Source organism: Hippichthys cyanospilos, chromosome 21 (genome assembly GCF_059441005.1).
Source record: "Hippichthys cyanospilos isolate Australia breed blue-spotted pipefish chromosome 21, RoL_Hcya_1.0, whole genome shotgun sequence".
Lineage (NCBI taxonomy): Eukaryota > Metazoa > Chordata > Actinopteri > Syngnathiformes > Syngnathidae > Hippichthys > Hippichthys cyanospilos.
The window spans coordinates 1,864,710-1,887,162 of record NC_142389.1 but is presented as its reverse complement, the minus strand read 5'-3'; the positions used below and the strand labels follow the sequence as shown (position 1 = coordinate 1,887,162).

Genomic DNA, 22,453 nt, shown 5'->3' with positions numbered 1-22,453 from the left:
ACTTAAAACCGCTAGCGTAATAATTTTTCGTCATGATTATTGACTTTAAAAAAACTCCGGATTGCCCCATCGTAAACGTTTATTTTCAACAATCACTTAAAAAAACAAGTCAATTTGAGCGATAACAAACAGTGAGTGGAGACGGGCCTCACTGTGATATTATGAAAACTATTGAGGTAATGGTCTCTCATGGTTTTAGCTCTACTCCAATTTGTCCAGCAATTGGCGAATGTCCTCTTGTCCGCGATAAAGCCTCTTCAGCCCTCTGGGAAGATTCCGACATGAGGACAGGTTGAGGTAGTCTAGTGCTGTGGTTTGGCCGATGAGAGGTCTGCAAAACCAGAAGAAAAATGAGGATACAAGAAAAGACGTTTGTTATAAATCAGTTTCATACGGTAAACCGAGAAGTGGTTTCCTGGTACCTCAGGGCAGCTGGGGTGATTCTGGTCCCACTCAGGTTGAGACTGCGCAGGGTGTTGGCGTTGTTAGCATGAGCCAGGTGGCACAAGGCCAGCTCCAGGTCTTCCTCAGAGAAAAGCTGATTGGCCACGTCCAGCTGCCGTAATGTGCGGTTCCACTTCTGCGTGATGTCCTGGAGGCCTTTCTTTACGGACGACGAAGCCGCATGGCTGCTGAAATACTGACCCAAGAAGAGGCACTCCAACTCTGTCAAAAACAAAGTAGGCACATTTCACACTTTTTAAGGGTACTTAAAAGGTCATGGTGCGAAAATACATTTTTCTTGAGACCTCCAGAATCCTTTTCCAAAGCATTATTTAATTTGTTAGTCGGGATTTAACGGTTGTTTGGCAATGTGCTAGCACCTTTTGTTAGCTGGCCCCTGTGTGTCCAAATGTCCCTTCCTGTATACCACACATGAAATGATGCAGTAGTTCGATTGCCTTTCTCGCTATAACAACGTCACTTTCGGTAGCCCTAGCGGTAGATAGCGCCTGCCATGCCTCAAATCTCCGGAACACATGAAATGCGTAATTTATGGATCACAAATTCCAAGAAATGACGTATTACAAAACAGATTATTAAAGACAAAATGCATTTTAACAGATACTGTGAAATCTATGCACCTGGACTTTTAAGGGTAATATTTTTTTTAGATCTCTGGATTGAAACCCAATTATTTTTAAAACCTAGCCCAGATTTGAAACCCCAAAAGCAAGCAAAAAAAAAAAAAACGCCTTTACCATGACAGGGTAACGCCACCAGACCGGCCGACGTGACGCGCGAGCAGCCTCGCAGGTCCAGCACTCGCAGCCGGGGGGAGCCGAAGAGTATGTCCAGTAAGTATTTGTCGGTCACGTACGAGTACGACGTGGTGGCGAGACACAGCTCCTCCAGTAGAGGGAAACCATCAGATAATTCAGCACCATTAGCGACGTTCTTGTGAAGTGGCCGGACGTTCAGCATTCGGAATGTCTGATGACAAGTACCATACATTTGTTTTTTTGTTCGGGATGGGTTCAAATCAGGATCGAGCAAGTCCCAAATTACTGAGGCAAAATCAAGTCATGTCAAACCCCCGACTCAAGCCTCACTTCTGATATTTACCGTCTTCTACCTTAAGTTCGGGGCAAGCCGTCTGCAGCGCTTGGATGCAAAGGTGCAGTTCGCCGTCTTTACTGTCCAGATTTGTGTTCACCTCCAGGAACTCCAGATGAGGACAGCATCCTCTCTGAAAAGAAAAATTCGAAAGGTAATCTAAGTTTTGCCGCATTGGTCAGACCCTTGAGCTTACTTACAGAGATGCCGGTAAGGACTCGGTTGTACTTCCGTTCGTAGCTGAACCAAATCTGCCGGATTTGAGCGCCGTGGCTTTCCAGGTAAGCTGCAAGACCTTCCACCTGAAACTACAGCAACACAAACAATTCGCTAATGTATTCCATTGAAGTTATTTAAAAGAAGTCTTTTCATCTTAAAGCAGTGTCTCCCAACCTTAGTTGAACCAGGGCACGTATTTTTACATCTCAAAAGTAAAGATGGAGATGCCGTTGCAAAAGTGTACACGCAAAGGCCACATTAACACCATTTGGCAAAACCTTGCTTCATTTTCCAATTAATCTGCTCTTAATTTGAAAGGAAACATATGCAGCGTCCCCATCCGGGCATTAAAAAGCATTAAATTTGATTTGTTGATGACCCCCGCAGAAACCCTATCAAAATCACAGCCAAAGTTGAGAAGCACAATTCTAAAATATGAACTATGAGAAAAGTACACAGTATTCACAAGTTTTGCCTCACCTCTGTGTACTGTAGATTTAAGCTTCGCAGCGAGGTGCAGTGCCGGCCCAGACTTTGGAAGGCCGCCTCCGTCAAGTTGGTACAGTAGGAAAGCGTAAGGGCGCTCAAGTGAGGGCAGGACTGTGAAACCGTCTGCAAGGGGATTTTCATTTTTAACAGCTACCGAAATCAATATCTTAAATTTTGACTGAAGCGCCAACTACGAAAAACAGATTTTGCGAATAAACCCGCTGACTTACATCTACTGCATAGTCCACATTCGTGTCCCAATGATGGAGGGAGAATTCCCGCAGCTGAGAAAATCTTAAAGAAATAAAGTCTATATTTATATTGTTTACACAGCTAATCTTAATGGTAACATGTAGTAGCATACCTGTTGTGCGCCAGCCAGTCTAACGTGTTTTTGATCCGAAGCTGCGTATTTGGCTGCTGACTTTTACCTGGCGCGATCCAGCAGTAGCCGACGGAGACTTTCCGCCACAGGACGGGAGTGGCGGCGGCGGAGTTCCACAGGCGGCACACTCTTCCCACCCTAGCACGGGAAATGTATCAGTTTTAGCTTTGCTAAAACCAACATAAAACGGAATTCAAGTTTTTGTTTATTGTTGTTTCTGTTTTCTTCCATCCATTTTTTGCAGGAGGTAAAATAAAATCCACTCACAATACAAAAGCTGTTTGTGTTTCAATAAACGTTTTTTTTTTTTTCAATGATCTCAGACGGTATTGCAAATCCCATTTGGAAGAAGACCAATACTACTTTTCAATAAAATAATACCTGCAGAGGAATGGGACAGCACCATCTTGCGTGACCACCATCTTAAAAATATTGACCAGAACTTCTTCGGGAAGACTTTGCCCCCATCTGTGGTCTTGATTCTTCGCCAAAAACACAGGATTTGCCGCTTCCTCTTTTACCTTGACGGGTGCTGCATGAATAATAGTTTTTGTCTTTTTCTTCTTCACTGCACCTCCTTTCTTCTTCACTGCACCTCCTTTCTTCTTCACTGCACCCCCTTCCGTCCTCTTCTTCATTCCTCCCTTTCTCGTTCGGGCCCAGGCGGAGTACGAGTCCTGCGAGCTGCTGCTGGATATGACAAGGAGCATGTCCTCGCCCTTGTGGACCGTGTAGCTGGGACGAGCTGTCTTCTTCCTCGTTCTCTTTATACTTTTTAACTTCTGGGCATTGTGCTCAGTGGTTTTCCTTTTCAGGGAGGAATTTGGGGTTTTTGGTGCATCGTCTCCTTGGGAGGATGCGGATGTCCCAGCATCTTCGCTGGTCCCTTCAGTGGACGCCATAATCAGGAATCTTTCTTGACAAAATGAAAATAATCAGAAAAATTATCAGTGGGAAATATTACTCTCATTACATTTGTGTCTGCGAAGTGCTGTGTGTGTTATGATTTTATTACATTTATTACAGTCTCAGCCAGCGTCATTTTCATGAATTAAGATTGAGACATCCTTCACGTTCACAGTGATGAAGACGCCATCTTCAATTTTACAAATGATCATTACAAATGTTTTAGAAATTTGGAGCTGTCCAAGTTATATTACCTGAATGTTGAGTGGGTATCTGTAGCCCTCTTTTTGCGGTATTATCACAATGCCAAAAACGAATGTTTACAACCGAAATGGGTAAATGTAATAACAAATGGCAAATGACTTCCGAAAGGAACATTTAGCAGCTAGCTGTTAGCTAAAAAAGTCAGCAAGCAACGCCGCGCGACATAAACGACGATAAAATTCACAATCCTAATCAGTGTGAAATGATGTTGAACTTGCACTGTTATATTTCGCCGAAAACGTTTTTCCGCATTTTACAATATTCGGAACAAAAAAACAATTCATTTGCAGAGCATACTGTTGTTGTTGTTATTCCAATCGCACCAGGTCGTTGTGAAGATACGCCCTGCTCCAATATGATTGGCTGCAGGACGCGCACTACTGGAATATGATTGGCTTCATTTTTCCGATTACACCCTATAGAAATGTTGCCACATCTAAAGTGGCCAAGCAGGTAAACACGCCTCGCTAGACCCAAGTCTGAATACATAAAAAAAAGTCTGAATACATATGTCAATTATGATGCTACCATGCAATGCGCTAAAAAGTGACCATGCGATTAGTTGGAAATCTCAAACAAAGACCCGCCTTTCCATCGCTCGTCCAATCACTGAGTTGTAAGTACTTCCGGGCTAGACAACTAGCACAGGGACTGCATGCAGTGCAGTTGAAAAGGTAAAACAAAAGTTAATATTTTAAGTTTTTAAAAAAAAATTGCTTATAATTTTCTTTTTGCAGGCTTCTTAGTGACAACGGCGCTCATGCTACCGCTCGGATTACTGCCGATGATCGGTCTTTGTGCCAACTGTGATGCTAACGTTAGCTTAGCACGTGATTTACAACTCATGTTGTTTTGAGAACATTTAATTCGCCGTTGTCTTAAGTCTAGTGACGTAAACATACTATAAACAAAGTAAAAATTAATAGTGAATTAATGAAACGTTTAATGCAATTATTTTTCTACCAAGACAGTTGGAAATGGATGACTGCGGGGAATTCTCTCTTTGTGGAAAAGAGGCTGTAATTGAAACCAATTTGAGTGAGTTCACATTTCAGCTTTCTTTACATCCATTCATTATTATAAAACGTCTTCGAAGTAATGCTTGTTTCAGTATGTTCCGTTGGTATGTAATTTGCTCATATTTCTCTTTCTCAGGGGATGATTATTTTTGGAAGCTTGTGTCTGACTTTGTCGGCCCTCAGACGGGAGAAGCCTTGGAACTGGACAGAGAACATTGCAAAAACAGACTGCTGATCCAAATTGGACTCATGAGGGAGGACAATAGCTTCCCGTGGAGCTCCATCATCGACTGGCTGAAGAGGATTTTCCCATGTTATCATTCGGCCGACTTTCGGTGCTTGATTGAAAGAGGCATCGCCACCACCTTGAGCTTGACGGGCGATGCCAGGAATACGTTTCTGGAATCGCTTGTCAACTTTAACTTTGTGGGGCCCATTTGCGACAGTATCGGTGTTGAACGAGAGCATCTTTTAAAGATGAAAGACTTTTCTGAGCGGGCCAAGTCCATTGAGGTCACCAACGGTTTGATCCTGGAGTTGTACAACTTTGTGACAAGGGAGAGAGTTTCCCCTATCAACATGGTTTCTTGGCTGAGGAACTTCAACCCGGAATACTGCAAGGATGGCAAAATTCAAAACGCTTACAAAGTGCTGAAGGACAAGCTGAAACAGTTGAAGATGTGTTACCGCAATTCTCAAACGAGAAGTAACAGGCGGAACTATGTCATGGAGAAATTGCTTCAAAGTCCGTTTGAGCTTGTGAGAACCAAGGAATACAAAGCTTTTGTCAAGAAGCGCCCACAGCCGTCTCCTTGTGAAAAACGGGAGATCAAGGAGGAACATAACGATGAAGAAATCTCTCCCTGCAACGAGCCAGACGAGAAACCTTCGGTTCAAGCCACGGGGAGACGGATACAAGTCCAAGGTACCTGCGGCCCCTCGGGGAAAAAAAAAGAAATGTTGCCATCTCTCTTGGACGTGGCCATGATGTCCGTCCAGAAGCTGTCGAGCATTCACCACGGACAAACCAAAAAATGCGGAAACATTTCCTGGGACCTCTTCAGAAATCAGTATGCACTCATGTGCAAGGAGCACCCCACCATGGAGGAGTTTGAGAAAACGCTCAACTCTGTCAGCGAGGAGGTCTCGCTGGCCCCCCCGGCGGTCTTCCTCCACCACAACGCCAGTTTCCTGGTGGACCTCCACGACATGGTGGAGCAGCATGTTATTGCCTTCGAGGGCGAGATCACCAAGTCGCGGGGTGGCAAGCTGGGACGTGACGGGAAGCCTATTTTTAAGAACGTGGTCAGCTTCAATGAGAGTGCCACCTCCCGTTTCATCCACATGGCCAGCAGCATGCTGACTCCTCGCAACGGGGCATTGCTCAGCTACAAAAAGCACTGGGAGGCCTTCTGCAAGGAGAAGGACAACCCCTCGCAGTTGACCACCAAGCCGCCCTTGCAGTTCAGCAGCTACTTCGAGGTGGCCGCGGGCCTCATCCACCACCACAACGAGGTGGCGCCCTTCTTCTCCGACATGTTGGCGCTTAGTAACGACAAGTGCCCCAACGTCCTCCTGGAGAGCGTGGTCTCGGACGCCAGCGATTCCATCATCCAGAGCATCGTGTGCGTTCTCGCGATTATCTTCTGCAAAGTGGTGGGCCCCTATTGGCAGCTTCTGAGGAGCGCGGGCGAGTATTCGCTCTTCAGCCAGTACCTACTTTGCCTCTACCAGAAGTTCCTGGAATGGTCCAAAGACCCTTCCAGTCTGATGGTGCCTGAGAAGGTCACCAACGTGTTCCTGCAGTTCGCCTTGCATGATAAGATTTACACCGGCATTTACCAGTACTGTGAAGATTTACATACCAATCGTGACCTCATCAGGGTCTGCCTGAAGAGGATGATCAAGGTTATAACCAACGTCACCGAGACGCACCTCATGGACTTCCTTCCAGGAGGATGTTTTTCTCAAGTGCCATCGCCCTCTTTGAACATGAAGCTGTTGCCCTGCAAGTTTTTTGTCCTGTTGGCCGACTATCCCTACAGCCAGACAATGGGGGAGAAAGACAAAATGGACACCGTGTACTCTGATAGCTCCGAGGGCTTGAGTTCCTCCGACTCTGAGGACACCTCCAGCGATCAGGCTCCTAACTCCAACAGCGAGACGCAGTGGGTCAAAGGTCGGTGTTCGCAGAAGATGGTTAAACGTCCTGTAAAGGCCGTGTATTCCGAGTGCACGGACTTGGATTATATCACGGCCACCGTGGAGAGGAACGGGGGGCCGTGCCGCACCCAGCAGGACGTGGACAAGCTGCTGCTGCGCTTCGAGGACAGCAGACAGGGCAAGCGAGAAGCCATCCGCTGCGAGATCGCCTATCAGAAAATGGTGCTGCACAACAATGACCCAATCCTCAACGCCGACTTCCGCAACTTCTCCGATATGATTACGAAGCTGAAGTTGGTGCTGCCTCGCCTCAAGCCGGGCTACTCCATCGTTTTGGCCCCCTGGAAGACTAAGGGGCTTAAGCGCGCACATTCGAGCGTGGACGACGCTTTGAGCGGCTTTCCCAACCCTGACAGAAACCAACAGGTGTAATTTTGTCTAAAGATCATGAGTCTTTATTTAGTTCGTTGGTGTCCAAGCTAACGCCCGGGGGCCATTTGTGGCCCGCCATCCACTATTCACGGGCCCGAAGCATATACTACAAATACATTATGAGATGGCCTTCGACGCTTTTTATAAAAGTAAAAAAAAGGCTCGGTGGTTGACAGAAGTGTGGAAAAATCCTTATTTGCCTTTACCTCAACATAGTTTTTTTTTTTAACGACTTTATATAGATAAAGATATTGATTTTTACTATGTTTAATAAGTTAAAGTAAAAAAAAATATGTAGAAATCATGTCTTTCTGTTTTTTTGAATGCAGCCCTAAGAAGAAAAAGTTTGGACATGCCTTAATTAGGTCATTCCACCAGTCTTTTTTACTCAAATGCAAAAATAACGATGTAAAATAGGAATCCTAACAAGGAGCGCTAGCAATGGAAATTGTTTCAAATGTTGTAGGTTTTTTTCCCCCAGGAATTTGCTCAATAATGTATTTTTTCCACTGCTAGCCTTTTCCAGGTTGTATTTGGACCGATTTTTAGTTTTCAAATGATGCAGCGTTCTTTTGTTTCATTCTTAAAAAAAGATGGGTTTTGATACATGCTGTTGGTCTAGCCTGAGTTGCAACTAAAATGATCATGTTTGCTACAGGAACATAATTAAAAGCATATAAATGTTTGCATGGCTGTTCATTGAGCTGCCAAAAAAATAAAACATTTTAAACCAGCACAAAACTTAGCATTTTTCCCCATAATGTCGAAGTGTATTGTCTTGCACATGTGGAAAAGTTGCACAGTTGGAAAAAAATGTCAGACATTATAAAACCATTTACGCTACTACATGCACATCAAAAAAGCATGGGAAAATGCTGTTTTTAGTATTGTTGAGCATGTTTGCATATGCATTTGAACAAATGTTTACGAACACAGTCACAAATGCATTTCACAAAAAGCAGAAATGTTCCAAAATGAGGTTTGTGCATGAAAACTCCTCAAAATGTATCGTCTCTACTTCCGCCCTGCTTAGTTGTTCGCCGTTTTGAAACGAGCGCGCCCTTAAAGCGAACGCACTCTTTTACAATTGTTACCAGGCCAACTGATGCTTTCAAGGGTTCCTAAAATATTCGATGCATCTTAAGTGACGGAATAACTTGAGGAATCAAAATGGTAACTTTTTATATCGGATATTTTATGGCGAGTAATGTCTTATATGAGGGGATTTCGTACTTTTTTTAATGTAAGATAACGCAGGCATAAGTTTGGGTACGACCGCGAAGGTTACGAAAACCAATGTGTCATTCTACGAAGAGTCATTGAAGGCATCTCGAAGGGGCGGGAACTCCTTGGCAAGTGTGCACCATTGCTTCTTGGGCTAGTACGCGGCGTGTAGGGCGACTATTTGCGGGTGAATTGTTTTCTAAACCCCGCTGCAGCTGAACCGCTAACCGGTTTGTTCACCGCGGTTCCTTCGCCGTCATGTCGGCCGGCTGGTGGAGCAGCGACACGGTGACCCACGGCCTCATGGCGCTGTTCGCTATGGGCTCGTGGATTTCCGTCAATAGTTTGTGGGTCGAGCTTCCGGTCGTCGTCAGCGTGCTGCCCGAAGGTCAGTGGCCGCCTCTTGACGTTCATTCTTCGGACACGTTGTTCATCAGTTGACCTTAAAGCATGCTAGCTATTTGCTAGCTTGCTCTTTGCCTCTACTCAAACATTCGGTTTTGCTTTTAAATCACACGGAAATACAATGACATTATCTAAACAATTACTATTGATATACAACGTTTACATTAAATAATATAATAGGAACAGACTTGCGAGGTTTTCAGTCCACTAACACCACTTTTAAATGAGTTATTTACGACAAATTAAGTAAATGTAAAAACTTAACAATGGCTTAATTCACGTACAGTGACGTCATAACTAACAATGGGGCTAATAAACAGCTGTTTACAAAGTTAAAAGAAAGTTAAAAGAAACACCTCTTAAATTATATCTAGCTAAAAGCTATATGAGCTATATGAGCAAGGCATTTGAAGAAATATAAATATGAAATGTATAGTTCATTTCTTTTGGTATTGTTCTTCTGTATGTATTCTTGTTATGTCAGAAATTATGTGATTTAATTCACAGTAATATTAAAAGGCACATCATGATATCCTGGAAGAATGTGTTGTTTTGCTTTCTTGAAGTTAATATAGAAAAAAGTGTAAATAATCCCCAACATAATGTGTTTTAATCTTTTCGAAACTGTGGATTATATCCATAATATAATCGGGCAATGAAAAGGTTAAGAAAACAGTTTACTATCATTTAATTATATTCGTATGACCTATCATACTCCTAGTATGTCTGACGTTCATATTTTCCTCAAGGGCTGTACATTATTTAGAAAAATTAAAAGGCTAGGGTCAGAGACCCCGTAACCCACATGTTAAAAGTCATTCCCTCTACTCTACATTCAGAACTAAATCAAGAGCAATCATTTGTAAGCTCATCATTTTTAAGCATTTACTTTGGAATCATTCCTATGATATTTTCACATTTTGCATTTTGACACGGAACCAAAAGTGGAGGACATTGTTTTGCTTGAAAAATCCATTATCTTCAGTCACAGCTGAGTCACGAGGAGAAATGTTTTTACTAGTTGAGTCGTATATTTGCTTATTCACAAAAGCCCAACAGCACGTTGACCAAACTTAATAGTAGCTAATTATGACGTTCTTCCATTTGATAAATTGTTTCAACAATAACTCCGAAACTACATTGAACTGTTTAGATTTTTTCCCAGGGAAAAACAAGCAATTTAAATGAGCAAATTTCTCATATCTACAGTGTGAGCACTGGAATTGCAGGTTTGCGTCTACGTTGCAGGTTGGAATTTGCCGGCCTACCTCTCGGTCCTGATCGCGTTGGGCAACATCGGGCCGGTGGCGGTGACGGTGACGCACCACTGCGCGCCGGGCCGCCTCAACGAGCGCCTGGTCATCCACTGCATCCAGGTCCTGGCGGTGGGGGCGTCGGCGCTGCTGGCCATCTTCTGGGCGCACGCCACGACGGTGGCGGGGCAGCTGCGCTCGCTGCCCTTCCTGCTCCTCACCTTCGTGCTGTCGCTGGTGTGCTGCACGTCCAACGTCACCTTCCTCCCCTTCATGTTCCGCTACCCGCCGCAGTACATCCGCACCTTCTTCGTCGGGCAGGGCCTGAGCGCGTTGTTCCCCTGCGTGGTGGCGCTGGGCCAAGGCGTGGGCCAGCTAGAGTGCCCCGTCGTCAATGGCACTGTGCGGCCGCACTACCTCAAGGAGAACTTCCCGGCGCAGAACTTCTTCTGGTTCCTGTTTGTCATGCTGTCCGTTTCCGCGCTGAGCTTCTTGGCTTTGACGCGTCGGCCCACGGCATCCAAAGAAGCCTCGCCGCCCTCCTCCGGCAACCAGCGAGGGTCTTACTCAAGCGTTGAAAGTATGGAAAAATAAGGAAATTGGTTTTGCAAATTTATCGCGCCGTAGATATTTTGAAGAGTTTATTATGATTGTATTTGTATATATACAAATCCTTGCTATGAAATAGCGAAATAATGTGAGTATTTAATACCCCCTCCCAAATAAATTAGCCTATTAACTCATGCAATCCCAAATGCATTTTTTAATTTATTGTAGTTATTATTTTTTTAGTTCAGACAGTCAATCCGAAAAATATGTCTTTGGGACTCATTGAGTTGATAGTTAATTTCCCAATTAAAATTGAATTTTTACTCCTACCCCCCCGAGAGCTAACCTATTCATTTGTGTCCACTTTAATGAACGTTTTTGTTTTTTATTTCCGATATTGTACACCAACTCTGCTGTCTTATTGAGACAGAATGGACACAATATTGTAATTGATTTATATACATAATGCATTTTGAGTTTTTTTTTAACAGACAAATCAGGTTTTCATTGTTTCTAATGAGCATGCGTTTTCTAACGATTCAAACGTGTAGGAACCCCGGACGCACTGGATAAGAGCGGCGACGAGACCGATCCGCTCAGCAACGGCAGCTCGCCGTCGTCCCGGGAGGGGGCGCGCCTCGAGGAGTCGCCGTCGCAGCCCGCTCAAAGATTTTGGACGCTGCACAACATGTACCTCCTGGCGCTGCTGGCCGTCTCCAACGCGCTCACCAACGGCGTCCTGCCGTCCGTCCAGAGTTTCACCTGTTTGCCGTACAGCGCCATGGCCTTCCATCTCTCGGTTGTCCTCGGCAACATCGCCAACCCCCTTGCCTGCTTCCTCGCCATGTTTGTCATCCTCAGGTGAGACGGGCCAGGAGATTCCTTCAAAAGAAAAGAAGAAATCACTGCCGTCGACGTCAAAAGTCCACAATTTGCCCACCGCAAAACGCGCGCCGAGCTTCACGTTTTTTTGTATCGCCATCCAGGTCCTCGACGCGTCTGGGTCTCTTGTCCTTGGCAGGCGGAGTCTTTGCGGCGTACCTCATGGCTCTGGCTTCCCGAAGTCCATGTCCACCTTTGCAGGGGACCACTGCTGGTGTCGTTTTAGTGGTGAGAGACCAGCTGTTTTCTTTGAAATTCTATATTTTTACCGGTACCAGTAATATCACAGACTTTTTAGCGCCCGTATTGGTGCCGTTTTGTTTTTAAATTGATGTATGGAATTTGATTTTAAAATATCTGATGAATCAAAAAATAAAGAATAATAATTAAAAAATCGTTCGTTGCAGTCTTTTACGGACTTTATTTTGTCATTAACACATTTAATCCCCAATTTTTTTTTAAATTTTTACAGACATGACATCCCAGGTACTTGTAAACATTTTTTTTTCTTCAGGAGGGTCTAAAAATGGCTAGACTTGTCTTATTTCTTCATCTTTCATCTACTGTGCACTTCATTTCACACAGTGCCCCCTTGTGTTTAGACTCAGACACTACTCAACTGAAATGCCTTATGATAAGCAATATTTAAATAATGTGTTTAAAGTGTTGTGCTGGCAGATATTATGCCTTAAGAAAAAAAAACAGTTTCAAAGCACAAAACAAATTTTGAAATTTTAGCGAAGGATGCGGATTCTGAGCAATGTGCCCTCATCTCCCGGCAGGTGGCTTCCTGGATCATGTTCACGGGCCTCTTCTCCTACCTGAAGGTGGTGATCGGCACGCTGCTGCACGAGGCGGGTCACGCCGGCCTGCTGTGGTGCGGCATTTCCATCCAAGCCGGCTCACTGCTGGGCGCGCTCACCATGTTCCCGTTAGTCAACATCTACAACGTCTTTCAGCGGGGGGAGGACTGCGTCAACACATGCAGTTAAATCCAGATAAGAACTTTTTTTTTTGTTTTTTTTTTCAAACCCATACACGCAGCCCCCACATCAGGTGGTTCTGAATCGTGAAGAGGTCCAAACTGGTTGATGACAGTGGGAGGATTGTGTTTCGGCGCGCTGGGCCCTAGGCTGTTACATGCCAGAAAAGCACGAGAATCGAACCTGTGCGCTTGCCTACAGTGGGACCATGTGACACTATTTCCTCAGGGATGCCCCCTCCTACATTGACCCCCCCCCCCCCCCCCCCCCCCCCCAAGTCTGTACAATGCTTCAATATTTCATAATCCTTCCTAACAAATTCCTGCCATCTTTGTTTACAAATATGACTGCTGCCATTTTGCGGCCTTAAGAAGGAAGTCCATCTTTTTAACATTATTTTTAATCTATTTAATTTTGCTGTGACGATTGCCTGGGTGTGGAATAGCAAGAATCAAATCATTTTTGCACTGGGATCAGCATCTATTGTTTGGATAATAGATGAATCTGTGAACTGGAACGTTTTGTCCCTTAACACATTAATTTTTGTTTTTAATTTTCACACCTTTAAATTGCATTATGCTTTTATTTTTGCTTGTATTATTTAAAAATTTTACATGTAATTTTTGATTCAGTTACTTATCCGTAACCCAGAAAACTGTCAAAAAATATTGAACACTGTTTTTCAAAGTTAAAGCTAACGTGCTGTTTTCATTGCACACAGATCGTTGCTTTTTTTTGTTGGAGGTCTGTCGAAATCGGAAATCTTTAAATGTTTAGACGCATACACTTCGAGCATTCGGAAACGTTTTATTAAAAAAGGTATCAAAATACATCGTCGATTAAAAAAAAAAAATCTATTATTTAGCACCATTAGAATCAAGTACTGTACCCAGAAGTGGATTCACACGTATGTTATGTGAATAGTTAGCTAGCTAAGCTAATCAGCATCAAGTGAAACATTTGTTAGTACGAAGCTCATCCCGACAGCGTTCCCAACGGCTGGCCCTCATCAAATTTTATTTATTTTTTGTTGGATTATAGCAAGATTTTTTTAGAAAAATGCAAAAGATAAGAATCTATTCAGAACTCTTTTGCCAACAGGCAAATCAGGATTTTAGTTGAGTGTCTGACCTCCTGTTGACTGATGTTTATGTTGTTGCCTTATTCATCAATAGACTCTTGTTTGCCTTGAAATACATGTAACATGTGCATCATCACATGGCTGTCGTGTGTGTTTATTACGCTTTTGTTTGCACACGCCAATGTCATGAGAACACAAAGTTTACACATCCTGTTCAAATGGCAGTTTTGTGTGATATAAAAAAGAGACAGCCATAAAATCATTTATCCTTTTCCAAAAAAATCATAAATTGACATGCCAAACTACCACACACCTTTCGACATTTATATATATCTGTATATGTATATGTACAATAATATGTTCTATACAGCCGAGCTAGTCGTATTAAGATTATATTTGTGGAATATGAATTAAGCAGCAAAACCATCTGTTTTTATCCATTTTCAATAGCGGCCATTTTGCCTTTTGCTGACGACTGAAATTGTTTTCTTAGCTGTTCGTCGCTGAAGTGTTGACCAATCACGGCTCAGCTTGGGAATGTCACACGATTAGCCGCGATATAAAAATATATATGTATTATATAAAAAATCTATGTATTAAATGGCAAGTGCCCCGCAGTCTTGTTTGAGAAAATTTATCACGCGTGAAAAAATGCACAAAATCAGATCTATCTTGCTTTTAACAAGATAACAATTCTGACTTTCAACTGTCACTCAGAGCGCTATTCTTCCCGATGATCCTGTCCCTAATCAAGAGTCCAGTGAGTCTAAGTCCACAACCGCAAATGAGGCAGAACACATCCGCTCAATGAGTCCAGTCAGAAGCAAGGCTCGCAGGCAAAAGCGGTGGCAAACGGCAACATGTGACACCCCCCCTCCAAGGTATCGCACGGACACGCTCTTTCAAACTTAGCGATCAGCAAAACCAGCACGTGTCACGGCTGGATGAGCGCAAACACATACAAGCACGCCCACTCTCCGCCGGGAGAGTTTTAATCCCGGACTTTTGGGCTTCGCTCAGTCGCTCCCGACACTCCATCCCGACAACTCGTGAGTACACCTTTTAGTTGAAAATAATCATTTATCGCCTGCTTATATAGTCTGATGTTAAATAAAAGGGATTTTGTCATTATTGCCATTTTTTTGATTGAGGAAAAACAGCAATTTCAACTTTTTCAACTCCCACTGATGCTTCGCTCGTTTAGTCAGGTATCGTTTCAAAACCGGGATTGAAGTACAATCGAGAATTTTTAGCTTAAGCGTCTGTGACCCGGTGGGGATGAATACCGCAGGGAGGCAAGAATGTCTCAAGTCCACCCCGGGCCAAGTCTGATCCTCTCAGTCCCGTAAGCTGAAATAATAATAACAAACAATGTTGCTTTCCCCAACAACAGCCTTGCGGTAACGTTAACTCACAATTGACTGCTGGGTCACGTGCGAAACGTGCCGATTTTTAATCATTTCCAAAGGAAACGGTGATATGCTCTGTGGCAGGACCACAAGAAGAAGTAAAGATTAACCCATCTGAGAATTGTTGGCATCGAGACACTTCCTGCTGCAGGTGACACATTAATTCAAATCTTTGTTTTATTTTTAGTGCTACTCAGGTCAGCTGCTCCAAGGAATTGATGACCTAGGACCATAGACTTGGGTTTTAGTTGTCCTGTGAGAATAGTGACTTCGAAGTCTGGATTGTCATTTAACTCCGAAATCTGACTTTATTCCACGACCTCTGACTTTAAGGTGGGAATTCTGACAAAGTGGGAATCCTGCCAGCCTCTTTTTTTCTTCACTGGCGCTAATCCTCTTCCAAGTTCTTTTCCGAGCATTCCTAAAAGTCCAAACCCTCTCACCTTCGCCATGTCGGCGCTCACCCACCTGCTGGCGTGCCTCTTCGGGATGGGCTCCTGGGTGTCCATCAACGGCCTGTGGGTAGAACTTCCCCTGATGGTCCCCCAGATCCCCGAAGGATGGTACCTCCCGTCCTACCTGTCCATCCTCATCCAGATGGCCAACGTCGGCCCGCTCTCGGTCACCCTGACGCACCGTTTCGGACCGGGGTTCCTCAGCGAGACGGCGGCGGTTTACGCCATCATCTCCCTGGGCACGGTGGCCAGTTTCCTGTTGGGTTTCTTCTGGAAGGAGACGGTGGTCGTTGCGGGCTCTCCCCGCAGCGTCGCCTTGCTGGTCCTCACTTTCTTCCTCGCCGTCGTGGACTGCACCTCCTCGGTGACCTTCCTCCCCTTCATGATGCGTCTCAAGCCTCAGTACCTCACCACCTACTACGTCGGCGAGGGCGTGAGCGGCCTGCTGCCGGCCCTGGCGGCGCTGGTCCAGGGCGTCGGCGTGGTTCGCTGCGTCAACGCCACCCGGAACCAAAACGCCAGCGACGCTCTCCCCGCCTTACGGGCTCAGCACCAGCCGGCCAACTTCTCCGCTGAGGTCTTCTTCTTCTTCCTGAGCGCCATGATGCTGGTTTGCCTGCTGGCGTTCGTTCTTCTCGACCATCATCCGGCCGTCGCCAGGGAGAAGACCAAAAGCCGCTACGCCGACGGGGTCAAGGGGAAAAACTGGGTGGAGAAGAAGCCCATGATGGAGCCGTACAGACCCTCAAGACCCAAGAGCGCTTTTGGCCTCGGGACTTACTCTGGGACGCAGGTCTTTTACATCTTCGCCGTCCTGGCGTGGACCAACGCTTTAACCAACGCCGTGCTGCCGTCGGTGCAGTCGTACTCGTGCCTGCCGTACGGAAACAACGTCTACCACCTGTCCGCCACCATGGCGGCCGTGTCCAACCCTTTGGCTTGCTTCGTCGCCATGTTTTTTCCCATAAGGTGCGTGGATAAATAGAATTAATGTTCTTGCCGAAATGATGATAGGAGGAGCCGTCTAGGGCAGGGGTTCCCAAAACCTTTTGTTACCACGGGCCGGTCTACGGTCTAAATTTTGGCGCTCTGAGACGAATCCAAGAGAATCCGTCCACTTTTCAAAATAAAAGCCTTTTCAAAATCAAATACCTTTCAGACTCGGATACCGCATAAAACCGAAATACTGCAGTTCATTATTTCGTTCATATATTTGGGGACCCTTGATCTAGGAAGTGTTTTATATTGTTTTAAAAAAAGCATAATATTAACGAATTGTGATTTATGAGCAGATCCTTGTTGCTGATGGGGGCGCTCACATTGGTGGGCAGCGTCGTGGGGGCGTTTATAATGAGCATGGCCGCTCTGAGTCCATGTCCGCTGCTTGTCAACCACGTCTGGGGCGGCGTCGTCATGGTGAGTTCCGCAAAGCTTTTCCCATTTTAGTGAGCCCTTGAATTCTGACATTTTTTTTTGTGAAGGCAGAATTCTGGAATGAGAGAGAATTCTGAGGGAAAAAAAAACTGGATTCAGATTTCACATTGTCGTGTTAAATGTTTTTTTGCGGTCAGACTTTTGGGGTTGCAGTTAGAATTTGGACTTTAGTCACAGAATTCTCACTTTAGAGTCAGAATCCAGAAAATCGAAAAGCTTGGCAGGATTCTCACTTTGTTCTAAGAGTCAGAGAATAAAGCCAGAATTCTAACTTTCATCACAACATTCAGATTTTGCATAAAAAACTAAGTGTGAGTCAGAATTCTAACTTTTTAGGGAAGATTTCTGACAAAATCTGAATTGTGACTGTCACATAAAAGCTTTTTGTGAAATTAAAGAGTTCTGGTAATAAAGTCAGAATTCACACTTTATATTGTATTTTGAAATGTTTTTTTGCGATTGAAGTTAGAATTTTGCCTTGAGTGAAAATTCGGCCACTAAAGTCAGTTTTCACTGACTTCAGTGTTTAGAGAATAAATCCAGAATTCTAATTTTAATAACACAATTCAGATTTTGAAAAACAAAAACGTCAGAATTCTAACGTCTAAATGAAGAATTCTGACCAAATCTGAATCCTGAACATCACACGAAACATTTTTTGTAAAGGCCTAATTTTTGATTGCATTTGATTGATTGACTTGTAGGTGGTGGCGTGGATGGTCTTCGTCCTGACTCTGTCGTACGTGAAGGTGATGATCGGCGTGATCCTGCGCGACGAGGGCCACGGCGCCCTGGTGTGGTGCGGGGCGGCGGTGCAGCTGGGCTCCCTGCTGGGCGCCGTGGTCATGTTCCCCATGGTCAGCGTCTACGACCTTTTCGCTTCGGGTGATCCGTGCCACACACCGTGTCCGTGAAGGCGCCGCCCAGAGGTAAAAGTCAAACCTTTTTGTCTTTTTTTTTTTAATAAACTGTGTTTACGCGGTAACAGGACATTGAGCCAACTTGAACAAGAAAAGTTCTTAGTGGATTATCGTTAGATTTAGACTGTATTCGAACGTATGTGCCTTGTATTTAGTTTTTCTCATTATTGACTTTTTTGATCATCTAGAATTGTTGATTTTTTTGGATTGTGTCGTGTGTAAATAGCTCGAGAAATTTGAATGCAGCTGCTCTCTTATATTATTTGCAATCCAGCTGATGTGTTTGAAAATAAACTTCATCTGACTGATTCCAAGTTACATTTTTTTAATGCATATGTTGAAGGTAATATTTCTTCAGTAACTATGCGTATTGTAAAGAGACGCAAAATCCCGGTTGTGATGTCACCGAAGACAAAAATTGACGTTTTATTTTTTGCTGAGGGGGGGGGGTCCAGTTTTGATATAAATATAATTCGGATAACCAATGAATTCAAAAAGAAAATATAATGAATAGAATAACTTATTTTTCGGTCATTTATAATCATGAAGATGTGCAATCCAGGCTAGAGATACATCTTTTATTTATTTATTTATTTTACCGTCAATGCTAATACCAATCATTAGCAGTCAAGTAGGTTAGTAATCAATACGACGTAGGTACAGTATTCCTTTTCAGTACAAACAGATCCCATAGCCGTAAATGAGAGGATGACGCCGACCCGCCGGCTAAGCTCGGAAACACGTGACGCGAACGGGCCGGCGGCGCGTGTACAGGTAAAGCGCGGGGTGCACCACGCTGGCGACGGACAGGAAGCCGACGCACGCGGGCACGGCCAAGCAGTGGAAAAAGTACCGGCTGCGATCCACGTGCATCAGGCAGGCCACCGGGACGTAAAAGAGCAAGGTCAGGATGCAGGTGGTCACCACGGTGAAAAAGGCTCGCCTTTTAGCCGGCCGCGGCGCCGCCCCTCCCGGCCCCGCCCTCCGCAGGGCGTCGGCCACGGCGCTGCTGCACCGGTACAGCAGCGCCATCATGAGGAGCATCAAGACCAAGGGCGCGTTTTTACAGATGGAGCGCAACCACTTGGTCGGCGCTTTCAGAGTCAGCGCGGACGTGACGGCGGCGGGCACGGCGAGGAGCCACACCGCCGCCGCGCCCAGCTCCCGGAAGCGCCAGCGCCCCAGGTCCGGGTAGGCGGCGGGGCGCACCACCGCCACGTAGCGCTCCACGCAGATCAGGCACAGGCTCACGGGGCCGCCGGTCTGCGCGTAGACCAGCAGGAAGTACTGCAGGTTCCTGGCGAGCCCCGGCCGGCTTTGCGTCAGCGCCATGTGGACGGCGGACATGGCGTACTGACAGCCGTGGAAGAGCGCCAGGTTGACGTTGAGGACGTCCCGGCGCCCGCGCCGAGACCTGCCGGCGTGCCGCAGGAGAAGCGTCGCCAGCGGCGGGCCCACCAGCACCGTCATCATGTTGTTCAGGTACGAGAACGCCGCGTGGACCGGCTCCTTGTTGCACGTGACGTTGCCGGATTGCATCGCTTGGGCCTGCGCGCGCGTTCAGCCACAAACTTTTTCCATGCGTCTTCATTTTCACATTCAAGTTTTAAAATGTGTTTTGATCTGATAACCCTTTCGCACGCGTTCGTCAAGTGCGGGAAATATCAGCTTGGCGGAATTTTCACTTTTACCTCAGAATTGTCATTTTAGGGTCAGAATTTTCGCCATATACTCAAAATTTGGCCACCGTTCTGATTTCATCTCACTCAGTGCCATGGAAGAGAATTCTCGTCTTTTAAAATAGTCATAAAAACAATAAATAATCAAATCCTGCTCAAATATGTTTGTTTTATGTATAATACAATATAACAGAGCACAGTAGTGCAAAATGTGACCATCGGATGGCAGTGTTTCCGCACTTAACACAACTCTTATCTTTCAAGTAAGGAATGGAAGTCAATCTTTCATATGATGCCGCCCATATTTGTGTAGACATTGCGCACAATATTCCATTGCGTGAGTGAAAATGGTAAAAATACTGCTTTCCTTTTCCAGTAATGCTAGAGTTAAAGTCATAATTCTCACAATACTTTCCGTTTTAAGTCCGAATTCTGACTTTATTCTCAGAAATCTAACTTTTCAAGTCTTTAAGTGACAATTCTGAGAATAAAGTCGGAATTGTGATTTTATTCTCAGAGTTCTTACTTTCAAGTCAGAAGTCTCCTTTTTGAAAACATTTAAATGAAGCACATTGCTGAAATATTTATTGAAAATACTCCGTTCTGTTTGCAATAAATCAACTAAATGAATTCAAGTAAATTCGTAACAAATATCAAAGTTGCTCCATTCCAGTTTTTTGTGTTTCTATTATTTCGACCGGCTAGTGTAATGTAAAATAGCTCAAAACAATAATAATAATAAGCCAGCAAAAACCAAAAAAGTGTAAATGGAGCTTTTGTGTATGATTTATTGCGCCGTGCGCTTACCAGGTGCTGATGCTTGTTATCCAGATGATAAAATGACGCCTCATTTCCCTAAAGGAGCCAAACAGGTGCACGCTAGAAAAAACATTCATCACTATTTTCATAACATCGTGTGTGTGAGTGCGCTTGCTTTTTGCCACATAGTGGGGACCAAATCCTGGGTTTTATTGACTTTGTATGGATCCTCACTCGTTTTTTTTGTGGAAAGAAAAAGCCTTACTATTGACTGTCGTTTTTTTTTTTTTAAAGCCTTACTATACATTGTCGTTTTTTTTTTTCCGAAAAAAAGCCATACTATAGACTGTCATTTTTTGGGAGGGAAAAAAGCCTTACTATAGACTGTCGTTTTTTTTTTTTTTAAAAGCCTTACTATACATTGTCGGGTTTTTTTCTCAAAAAAAAGCCATACTATAGACTGTTGTTTTTTTTTTTAAAAGCCTTACTATACATTGTCGTTTTTTTTTTTTTCTCGAAAAAAAAGCCATACTATAGACTGTTTTTTTTTTTTATAAAGCCTTACTATACATTGTCGGGTTTTTTTTTGGAAAAAAAAGCCATCCTGTCGTTTTTTTGTGGAAAAAAACCTTTACTATAGACTGTTGTTTTTATCGAAAAAAAGCCTTACAATAGACTGTCGTTTTTTTTTTTTAGAAAAACAAGCCTTACTTTAGACTGTTGTTTTTTGGTGAAAAAAAGCCTTACTATAGACTCGTTTTTTTCCCCAAAAAAAGCCTTACTATAGACTTGTTTTTTGGTGAAAAAAAGCCTTACTATCGACTGTCGTTTTTTTTTTTTTAAAAAGCCTTACTATACATTGTCGTTTTTTTTTTCTCGAAAAAAGCCATACTATAGACTGTTGTTTTTTTTTAAAAAGCCTTACTATACATTGTCGTTTTTTTTTTCTCGAAAAAAAGCCATACTATAGACTGTTGTTTTTTTTAAAAGCCTTACTATACATTGTCGTTTTTTTTCGGAAAAAAAAGCCATCCTATAGACTGTTGTTTTTTTTTAAAAAGCCTTATATACATTGTCGTTTTTTTTTTTCTCGAAAAAAAGCCATACTATAGACTGTCGTTTTGTTTTTTTTAAAAAGCCTTACTATACATTGTCGTTTTTTTTCTCTCGAAAAAAAGCCATACTATAGACTGTTGTTTTTTTTAAAAGCCTTACTATACATTGTCGTTTTTTTTTCGGAAAAAAAAGCCATCCTATAGACTGTTGTTTTTTTTTGAAAAAGCCTTACTATACATTGTCGTTTTTTTTTTTTCTCGAAAAAAAGCCATACTATAGACTGTCGTTTTTTTTTTAAAAAGCCTTACTATACATTGTCGTTTTTTTTTTCTCGAAAAAAAGACATACTATAGACTGTCGTTTTGTTTTTTTTAAAAAGCCTTACTATACATTGTCGTTTTTTTTCTCGAAAAAAAGCCATACTATAGACTGTCGTTTTGTTTTTTTTAAAAAGCCTTACTATACATTGTCGTTTTTTTTCTCTCGAAAAAAAGCCATACTATAGACTGTTGTTTTTTTTTTAAAGCCTTACTATACATTGTCGTTTTTTTTTTTCGGAAAAAAAAGCAATCCCGTCGTTTTTTTGTGGAAAAAAAAAAAACCCTTACTATAGACTGTTGTTTTTATTGAAAAAAAGCCTTTCAATAGACTGTCGTTTTTTTTTTTTAGAAAAACAAGCCTTACTTTAGACTGTTGTTTTTTGGTGAAAAAAAGCCTTACTATAGACTCGTTTTCCCCCCCAAAAAAAGCCTTACTATAGACTCGTTTTTTGGTGGAAAAAAAAGCCTTATTATCGACTGTCTTTTTTGTGAAAAAAGCCTTACCATCGACCGTCGTTTTTTCGTGGAAAAAAGCCTTAATAGATTTTCATTTTATCTACCACAGAGTGTCGCTGTTGTACCATTTCTCAATTTCTCCTTCGCCTCCTTT

At 43.5% G+C, this 22,453-nt stretch overlaps 4 protein-coding genes across 11 annotated transcripts; 3 read left to right on the top strand and 1 right to left on the bottom strand.

Moving 5' to 3' along the window:
- Positions 1–61: 61 nt before the first annotated feature.
- fbxl6 (F-box and leucine-rich repeat protein 6) lies at positions 62–4,166 on the bottom strand. 6 transcript variants are annotated; one of them, XM_088405521.1, is made up of 10 exons: positions 4,144–4,166; positions 3,032–3,562; positions 2,630–2,788; positions 2,496–2,559; positions 2,257–2,388; positions 1,758–1,865; positions 1,577–1,690; positions 1,203–1,434; positions 423–666; positions 62–331 (listed from the first exon to the last, which is right to left on the bottom strand). In XM_088405521.1, the coding sequence occupies exons 2-10, from the start codon at positions 3,550–3,552 to the stop codon at positions 202–204; spliced, it is 1,704 nt and encodes a 567-aa protein (XP_088261647.1). In that variant the 5' UTR covers positions 3,553–3,562; positions 4,144–4,166; the 3' UTR covers positions 62–201. The 6 variants fall into 6 exon arrangements, with proteins under 6 accessions (XP_088261647.1, XP_088261642.1, XP_088261643.1 ...); XM_088405516.1 differs by having other exon boundaries at positions 3,032–3,566; positions 3,811–4,144; XM_088405517.1 differs by having other exon boundaries at positions 3,811–4,144.
- A 286-nt stretch (positions 4,167–4,452) lies between these two features.
- On the top strand, positions 4,453–8,169 carry LOC148406087 (uncharacterized). 2 transcript variants are annotated; one of them, XM_088404990.1, is made up of 3 exons: positions 4,453–4,494; positions 4,788–4,858; positions 4,976–8,169. In XM_088404990.1, the coding sequence occupies exons 2-3, from the start codon at positions 4,798–4,800 to the stop codon at positions 7,432–7,434; spliced, it is 2,520 nt and encodes an 839-aa protein (XP_088261116.1). In that variant the 5' UTR covers positions 4,453–4,494; positions 4,788–4,797; the 3' UTR covers positions 7,435–8,169. The 2 variants fall into 2 exon arrangements, with proteins under 2 accessions (XP_088261116.1, XP_088261118.1); XM_088404992.1 differs by having other exon boundaries at positions 4,457–4,494; positions 4,792–4,858.
- Positions 8,170–8,778: 609 nt separating this feature from the next.
- Positions 8,779–12,989, top strand: LOC148406086 (solute carrier family 52, riboflavin transporter, member 2-like). 2 transcript variants are annotated; one of them, XM_088405306.1, is made up of 6 exons: positions 8,779–9,046; positions 10,312–10,553; positions 10,638–10,896; positions 11,417–11,726; positions 11,852–11,975; positions 12,530–12,989. In XM_088405306.1, the coding sequence occupies exons 1-6, from the start codon at positions 8,917–8,919 to the stop codon at positions 12,737–12,739; spliced, it is 1,275 nt and encodes a 424-aa protein (XP_088261432.1). In that variant the 5' UTR covers positions 8,779–8,916; the 3' UTR covers positions 12,740–12,989. The 2 variants fall into 2 exon arrangements, with proteins under 2 accessions (XP_088261432.1, XP_088261431.1); XM_088405305.1 differs by having other exon boundaries at positions 10,312–10,896.
- On the top strand, positions 12,987–18,277 carry slc52a3-2a (solute carrier family 52 member 3-2a). The gene is made up of 4 exons (XM_088405307.1): positions 12,987–14,860; positions 15,408–16,644; positions 16,968–17,091; positions 17,814–18,277. The coding sequence occupies exons 2-4, from the start codon at positions 15,671–15,673 to the stop codon at positions 18,021–18,023; spliced, it is 1,308 nt and encodes a 435-aa protein (XP_088261433.1). The 5' UTR covers positions 12,987–14,860; positions 15,408–15,670; the 3' UTR covers positions 18,024–18,277.
- Positions 18,278–22,453: the final 4,176 nt, after the last annotated feature.

Coding starts and splice junctions, on each gene's coding strand:
- fbxl6 (XM_088405516.1), bottom strand. CDS start 3,934: ATGTTCCTTTCGGAAGTCATTTGCCATTTGTTATTACATTTACCCATT. Junction 1,866..2,256: donor TAAATCTACAGTACACAGAG/GTGAGGCAAAAC, acceptor GTGTTGCTGTAG/TTTCAGGTGGAAGGTCTTGC. Junction 332..422: donor ATCACCCCAGCTGCCCTGAG/GTACCAGGAAAC, acceptor CTGGTTTTGCAG/ACCTCTCATCGGCCAAACCA.
- slc52a3-2a (XM_088405307.1), top strand. CDS start 15,671: ATGTCGGCGCTCACCCACCTGCTGGCGTGCCTCTTCGGGATGGGCTCC. Junction 16,645..16,967: donor GCCATGTTTTTTCCCATAAG/GTGCGTGGATAA, acceptor ATTTATGAGCAG/ATCCTTGTTGCTGATGGGGG. Junction 17,092..17,813: donor TCTGGGGCGGCGTCGTCATG/GTGAGTTCCGCA, acceptor ATTGACTTGTAG/GTGGTGGCGTGGATGGTCTT.
- LOC148406086 (XM_088405305.1), top strand. CDS start 8,917: ATGTCGGCCGGCTGGTGGAGCAGCGACACGGTGACCCACGGCCTCATG. Junction 10,897..11,416: donor GTCTTACTCAAGCGTTGAAA/GTATGGAAAAAT, acceptor TCAAACGTGTAG/GAACCCCGGACGCACTGGAT. Junction 11,727..11,851: donor GCCATGTTTGTCATCCTCAG/GTGAGACGGGCC, acceptor ATCGCCATCCAG/GTCCTCGACGCGTCTGGGTC.
- LOC148406087 (XM_088404990.1), top strand. CDS start 4,798: ATGGATGACTGCGGGGAATTCTCTCTTTGTGGAAAAGAGGCTGTAATT. Junction 4,859..4,975: donor TGTAATTGAAACCAATTTGA/GTGAGTTCACAT, acceptor TCTCTTTCTCAG/GGGATGATTATTTTTGGAAG.